At 29.5% G+C, this 7,500-nt stretch overlaps 2 protein-coding genes and 3 non-coding genes across 8 annotated transcripts in view; 3 read left to right on the top strand and 2 right to left on the bottom strand.

Moving 5' to 3' along the window:
- The window catches only part of LOC122635320, a 12,843-nt gene extending 10,377 nt beyond the window's left edge, over positions 1–2,466 (top strand). Inside the window, exon 6 of the mRNA XM_043825393.1 lies at positions 2,335–2,466. The gene's annotated coding sequence lies outside the window, so the exon portion shown is untranslated. The remainder of the gene's footprint in view (positions 1–2,334) is intronic.
- The window catches only part of LOC122635313 (synaptic vesicular amine transporter), a 42,919-nt gene that overhangs the window by 24,702 nt on the left and 10,717 nt on the right, over positions 1–7,500 (bottom strand). For 3 of the 4 annotated variants that reach the window (XR_006328642.1, XM_043825367.1, XM_043825368.1), the window contains exons 3-12: positions 4,410–4,676; positions 3,985–4,141; positions 3,444–3,586; positions 2,868–3,050; positions 2,662–2,763; positions 2,380–2,554; positions 1,755–1,806; positions 1,409–1,592; positions 834–967; positions 578–748 (exon numbers count right to left, since the gene is read on the bottom strand). Coding sequence is in view for 3 of the 4 variants with exons in the window: in XM_043825367.1 (XP_043681302.1) it covers positions 680–748; positions 834–967; positions 1,409–1,592; positions 1,755–1,806; positions 2,380–2,554; positions 2,662–2,763; positions 2,868–3,050; positions 3,444–3,586; positions 3,985–4,141; positions 4,410–4,676 (1,466 nt within the window). In the remaining variant the exon portion in view is untranslated. Of the gene's footprint in view, positions 1–362; positions 438–577; positions 749–833; positions 968–1,408; positions 1,593–1,754; positions 1,807–2,379; positions 2,555–2,661; positions 2,764–2,867; positions 3,051–3,443; positions 3,587–3,984; positions 4,142–4,409; positions 4,677–7,500 lie in introns of those variants that run through there. The other variant, XM_043825366.1, reaches the window with a different exon arrangement.
- On the top strand, positions 1,054–1,124 carry Trnag-gcc. Its single transcript has one exon. It is a non-coding gene; the product is annotated as a tRNA-Gly (tRNA).
- On the bottom strand, positions 1,937–2,009 carry Trnak-uuu. The gene has a single exon. It is a non-coding gene; the product is annotated as a tRNA-Lys (tRNA).
- Trnaa-cgc lies at positions 4,914–4,985 on the top strand. Its single transcript has one exon. It is a non-coding gene; the product is annotated as a tRNA-Ala (tRNA).

Raw genomic sequence — 7,500 nt, 5'->3', positions numbered from 1 at the left:
ATACATTTATACGATTGTATTATTGTATTATACACTTACGCGTATCTAATTTCTATTTATAGATATAATAATAATAATAATATATTTTTATATATATATATACCAAGAGTAGAAGGTGGTTTGGATCAATTCGTGCGCGCGATTCATTCGGAGAGATTAACAAGATCCTCGGGATTTTTCATTTAAATTTCAAACGTGTATGCTCTATATATATATATCGTCTAATTTAACTGCCAAATATTTTTTTCTTTTCTCCCTTTTATCCCTTTTTTTTTAATTTATTTTTTTCTCAATTCTCCCCATGTAAACATTATTTATTAACCTTGAAGAATAAAGATTAATAATAATGAAGTAAATCGTCAATATTACACGAACGAATAGAATAAAAGGAAAGTATTACACTAAGGTATAAGTTTTACTACGTCGTTGTTTGCGAGCTGGATAGATTTAAAAAAATAAATAATAAATTAATTAATTAATAAATGAATAAATAAATAAAAAGAAGAAGAGAAATATGAAGCGAGCGAACGAGCGAGAGAGAGAGAGAGAGAGAGAGAGAGAGAGAGAGAGGGTGATTATAATAATAATAATAATAATAATAATAATAAAATAAAAAGAAAAGAAAAGAGTTGAGATTTACCGTGTTTAAAACGTCACAGTTTGTCGATTGATTAGCGATCTATTGATCATCCTCTTCGTTCTGGTACGTTACGTAGCGCACGGACGACTTCTCGCCGATTATCAGCGACTGTAATGTATATAGGTATGATATTATAATTAAAAGAAAAAAAAAATATATATATATATATATATTAAAATTAAATCGAACGTACCTTCTTCTCCTCTTTCGTCGGCGGCGCTCTGAGGAAATACATTAAGGGTGCGTACATGAAATTCAAAATAGCAATTCCAAAGAGCATCCACTCGAATCCTATAGTGTTAACCAGCGTACCGCTTAATGCGGGTCCTAAGATAAACAAATTTCTTTATTTATAAAAGTTTGATAAAATTAATACGTTGATATTAACATCTCATGAACGATATGTCATCGAAGCATCGGTGGTTCAGTGGTAGAATGCTCGCCTGCCACGCGGGCGGCCCGGGTTCGATTCCCGGCCGATGCAAAGCTTTATTTTTGTTTTCCTTTTTTCTATTGTTTTTTTTTTTATTTTATTCTAATTTTTTGTCTCATTCGTTTATTCGTGCTATTTAATAATACATCTGTGTTTTATCTGTGTAATTACATTGTAATTACATCGGAAGATTCGTTGAGTTATTATTAATTATTTTCAGTATTATTGTTAAATATTATGCATTAATATTTAAAAATATTACGTACTGGAGTATTGTAATTATGTTCAGTTATTTTTGTATATTCATTATTTTATTTTGTCTATTTTATTCTCACCTATGGCGAAGCCCAAACAAAATGCCACATCCCCGATTGCATAAACACTTCCGTAAACAGCAGTATGCCTTATATCTACCAAATATCCTAATTCAGGCATCATTGAACTGTCGACCATGCCAATAGCAAATCCTAATCCAGCGTTAGGAATGATTAAATGATTGATACTGCTGGCCAAAGGTATCTAAGAATGATAAATAGAGAAACGTTTGATCGTTATCATAGAATATTTTTATTTTTATTTGATTTCGTTACTATACACACATACACATGTATATATGTGGATTAGAACGAAATCATTTTATATTTTAATTCACGAATTAATAAGTTTATATCGTCTACTTACGCACATCAAACAGAGACCAATTACAATGAGACCGATTAACGACGCTAACCACCTGTAAAATAAATTTACGATATGATATTATTATTTATAATTGCATTGTATACATACGTATATATGTATATATGTATAAATATTGAAATATTAAATACGATTCATAATAAAAAAAGAAAAAAAAAAATTATCGCCCGAACAGGGACTCGAACCCTGGACCCTCAGATTAAAAGTCTGATGCTCTACCGACTGAGCTATCCAGGCGATTGATATATGGGTATCTCTTAATTTCAGTTTTGTTAATTTACTCAATGTAACTAATATAATGATTGTTAAAATGAATATATATATATAATATATATATATATAATATATATATATATAATATATATATATATAATATATATATATAATATATATATATAATATATATATATAATATATATATATATAATATATATATATTATATATATATAAATATATACGTATAAAACTTTGAATTAAATATCATAATAAAATATATTAATTTACGAAGTAATATATATTATGAATATATGTAATAATGAAAAGAACATTATTTTCGAACAGGTTTAACCAGGATAAAATTTTTCTCAGCGAATTAATGATTCTTACCTGCCCATCCTGTGACCAAGGGGACCAAATAAGTTAGTTCCAATTAAATAACTAATGCTAGCAGGTAAAAATGTCGCTCCTTGCTTCCAACGACTGGCACCCATCGTATCCATCATCCATATAGGTAAGCTTGGTTCCAACATAGCGATGCCCATGTTTGCGAATGTTATTGCACCTGAAATTGATTTATTTAAATTTCTAATAGAAAATTTTGTATAGTCGTTAAAAATAATAAAAGACGAATATATATATATATATATATATATATATATATATACGTACCAGCAGCTAAAATAATATATGGATCAGTAACCAATGATTTCAAAGATGGTGGTTCGGCTTCCGTGTACACTACAGATGGTTGAAGCATCAAAAGTTGTAAAACTGAAAGAATCAAATCCAATTTATATGAAAATGATTAATTAATTAATTTTTTTTTCTTAATTTTTAATAATAAAAAAAATAATATTATTATTATATATACTTACGTCCATCGCCAAGAGCCAATGCTGAGAGTACTAAAAATGGTGCAGACTTTCCAACAAATTCGTACATAACTCCACCGAATGGTGGCCCAATTAAAACACCAAGAGCAAGTCCACCAAGTGCTATACCCATCGCATTACCACGTTCTTTATCATCCTGATATCTCTCCGCCAACATACCCATACCTTTTTTTTTAAGGGTGGAGAGAGAAGATAAAAAGAACATTTTATTTATTTTTTCTTTTTAGAATTTAATACGTAGATTTTTTAATTTAATAAATAACTATGATAATTATCTCTGATAGATGGTAAAGAAAAGAATATAAGTCAAATTTTTATCAAAGTTTATTGAATATTTTTTTTTTTTGTCGACGTAGTTCATTCACGTTGTTTATTATATTTTTAATAATTCAATAATAATTTCACGTTGATCTTAGATCGTACATATCGAATAATATTTATTATGACATACGTAAGTGTCGAATATTATTAGTGAAATTAATTAATTGTTTGACTTTTAATTCATTTTTTGTACTCGTTTAACAGAGATATATTTTGGAATTTTTTCATTGGTCGTACCTGACACACTCGAACACGAGGAACCAATACCCTGTAGTGCACGTGCCAAAAATAATATCCCATAACTTCGACCAAATGCAAATATCAACGTCGATATGAACATAATAATGAATCCAGTGAACATTGGAATACTGTAGCCTATTCTAAAAATTCAAGAAGAAAGATCCATTGTATTGTAACTTTCATTTTATAGTAATTAACAGACACACATATAAATTATATTTACTTAGGGTGGGTCAAAAGTTTCTAGATGATTTTACGAAACTTTTCAAACAATTGAATTTTCTTTTCTTTTTTTTTCAGATTATAAAATTACATGTCTAAGAATTTTCCATAAAAATATTACTTCGTTAGTTTTGTTTTTTTTTTCATTTCGAGAGATCGAAAGACGATAATCCGAGGGATGAATTTTTGTAGGAAAAAATTCGATTCGCGAATTAAACGATAAATTTGTTTCGCAAAATCTGTGAATTTAATTTGCAAAAAAGAAAGTAAAGTAAAATCGTAAAGTGCAAAATTCGTATGGGGTTTCAAAGGATACCTATGAGTAAGAGGTCCAACAACAGGATTAGCAAGCAATTGTACGAAGGCTTTCGATGCGAACATCATTCCTACGGCTACTGTTTCTTCCAATAATTCTTTATGCCTTTGTTCCTTTTCTTTTTGTTCGGATGTCGTCGAATTTATCGTTGTCAATTCTAAATCAATACGAATCCATTATAAAAAATATAATATAATATTAATAAAAATAATAATATAATACTTTTATACGATATATATAGATGTATAATATATATAATATATATTATATCATATTAAATATATAAATATATATTTAATACTTTTGTATAATATATATTATATTTATTATATATGTATATCGATATGGATCCATTATAAATATATATATATATATATATATATATATATTTACTTATATCAAATATAAAGTTAAAATTAAATCACCTGTCAATTCCGGAGACATTGTTGTAATAGAAAGAAATTCCAACGGAGAATTATTATTAGATATATTAAGAGGACAAGGACATCTCGGTGTTGACGGTGTTGACATCGATGAGGTTGTAGTCGTGGTAGTTGTAATAGTCGTTGTCGCAGCAGTAGTCGTTGTAGTGGTTGTAATCCCTGATCTATGATTTACGTTTCCTTCGAGATGCTCGCTTAGAGTTGCGTTAGGGTGTTTTATGTCGTAGAGAAATTCCGGAATAATTGGAACTATACAGAACATTAATGAATATATATTTTATCGTTGAAATATAAAATATTTATTAAACATATCTTCTTCATTCTTATTTTTTATTTTTATATATTTTTATATATTACATCGTACCAAAAAAAAAAAAAAAAAAATATGATCACACCTGTACACACCTATAAGTACGCATATATACGAACGAAATTAACAATAACATTTCATTTATAAATTTCGTATAAGACAACATTTACAAGATTGGGGGTGTAACTCAGTGGTAGAGTGTCTGCTTCGCATGCTGAAAGTCCTGGGTTCAAATCCCAGCACCTCCAAAAGGGATGAAATAAAACCATTCTTTTTTTTTTATACTCTTTTCTGTTTTCTTTTTTTATTATTTTTTCTCTTTAATCATCTCGAATCAACGAGCGATTAAATATTGTCCATAGAGAATGTTTTATCAACGCTTACACGTGTAAACGATAGCAATCGCTATATTCTACCCGATAATAATAACATCCGATCGATGATTTTATTAGCTCACTGACTCTGAATGGAAAATTTACAAATAAGTATAGGCAACAGGTGGGTTCCTGTCCTCAACAAGAAATATTCATCGTGTATGAGACGAAGTTAAACTTAAAGTTTGTAACTTAAACCTAGCAAATCCATCTATTTCTCACCCTCTCTAACCCTTTCTTTACTTTCTCCATTACTTTCACACTCCCCATTGACGTAGTTAAACAAATCGGCCCTTTTCGAAGTTTCCTCACGAACCAGTTTCCTTCTTTGCCAGACGACAACGATGACGATGACGACGACGACATTTGGGTTTAGGTTCGGGTTTGAGTTTCACTATCACCGTCTGAAGATTCTCATTGCGCTACATAAATGCATGAGCACTTATTCGGATTGGCGGTGGCATAATAATACACAAGGAAAACCTACCCCATACGTTTTCTCGATGTACACACATATATATATACATATATATATATATATATATATATATATATATATACCCCGATACTCCACACAAGAATGAAGTGTTCTTTGAATTATACATGACAGTCAAAAGGGAAACGTTCGTGATTTAGTCGAGTGGGAAAGTTTAAAAGCCGGAAAATTGCGTGACCATTTCTCGAGTTAAGAGGGACCGTCGAGAACTGAGATACGATTTTTCTAACCCCACTTTAACACCACCCCGATCCAACCCCGTCATCTTTTACTATTTCGATATATCTACAAGTTGTATTTTGAAAATTGTACAAGCGTATCGCTTAAGAGAAAGGTAAAAAAAAATTGACGAGAAAATTGATTCCGTATGTGTCCTCGTTTAGTAAGTTGTATGTTGAATGTATAAGTAATTCTACCTATCCCTTAAAAGAAAAAAAAAAAAAAGAAAAAAAAAAAAAATTAAGAAAAAGATAAGAACGCGAGAAAATTAATCGCGATTGGTGTACCATCCGTGTACTTAATAATTCCATTTTTTTTTTCCTTTTCTCTTTTCTTTTTTTTTTTTTTTTTTTTAGATTATTTAATTCATTAGAAGATCTATATTTTACGTTTGTATATAATTTGTTCGACAATCGTGTATCTCCTTTTTTAATTTCTTTTTCTTCTTATTACGTTTACGTCTCGTTTACACGGAGAAATCAATTAATCGCGCGTTGGGTGGTGAAATTTTTGTTGGAAAAAAAAAAAAAAAAAAAAAAAAAAGAACGAAATGAAAAAAAAAAGAAGAAAACCTGAGTTGTGCTTAGACGCCCCCCCTTGGGATATTGTTTTCCGTCTCGAGGATCAGACCCTAATCTCGTCAAGACCTTCTTCAGACCCGTCTACTTTCAGGCTTTCACCGAGGATTCCGATTCCTCGAGCCGATATTACCTTCGACTTATGTCCCCGTGATACGATTTCCAATTTCCGCCCCTCTTCTTCAACCCAAGCCAACCCACCCTTCCACTTATCCACCCACCTCAGTGCAACCCTGTACTCTTTTATTCACTGTGGATTTGCTATCGACTAAAGGAACGTCTTTATTAATTTGTTCTATTTTATATTTAATAAAATCGTCCAATGATTAACATATATATAATATATATATATATATATATTATATAATTTATATTATATTTATTTATATATATTTATATATATTTTTATTATATTATATATTATTTTTATCATATATATATATATATATATTGTAAATATATATACGTATATGTAGAAATATGTTGTCAATTTTATTTATAGTAATTTTAATAGTTTGTAAAGAATGATTTAATCGTAAAAATTTATATATTTAATATAGATAATTTATATTTAATATAAAAATTTATATAATTATTATAGATTTAATCGAAAATATTTATATAGACAAAGTCTTGTAAAGACGTCTACCGAATATCAATCTGTCGTTTTATCCTTCCACGTTCTTTATTCGAGGGGTTATTGAAGAAAAAGAAAGAAAGAAAAAAAAAAAAAAGAAGAAAAGAAAAGAAACTTGGTTCGACATTTACATCGGTCGAGGAGTAATTGACTTTTGCAATAGTCCTCTGTCGTCACTTTGCACCCGGTAGCTTCGTTTCTTTCGAAATCTCGTCGTAGTACTAGACGATACCCAACGTTCTTTCTTTTATCAAAGTAGCGGTTGTGTAATCGGCCATAAAGGTACACACGAAAGGAGTTCACGCCGCTCGTTAAAACTTCGTCGAAGGCTTCTGAAGGTTAGATAACGGATTCGAAATAAACGATAGTGGATGAAAGAAAGTTTTCGTTTCTTTACTCTCTTCGAAATAAAATATATCGTGTAAAGTGTCGAAAAAAGAAAACGATAAAAAAGAATAA

The sequence above is a fragment of the Vespula pensylvanica genome, chromosome 18 (assembly GCF_014466175.1).
Source record: "Vespula pensylvanica isolate Volc-1 chromosome 18, ASM1446617v1, whole genome shotgun sequence".
NCBI classification, from domain to species: Eukaryota; Metazoa; Arthropoda; class Insecta; order Hymenoptera; family Vespidae; genus Vespula; species Vespula pensylvanica.
Note: the sequence above shows the minus strand (reverse complement) of the source record. Positions and strands in the feature narration are given on the sequence as shown.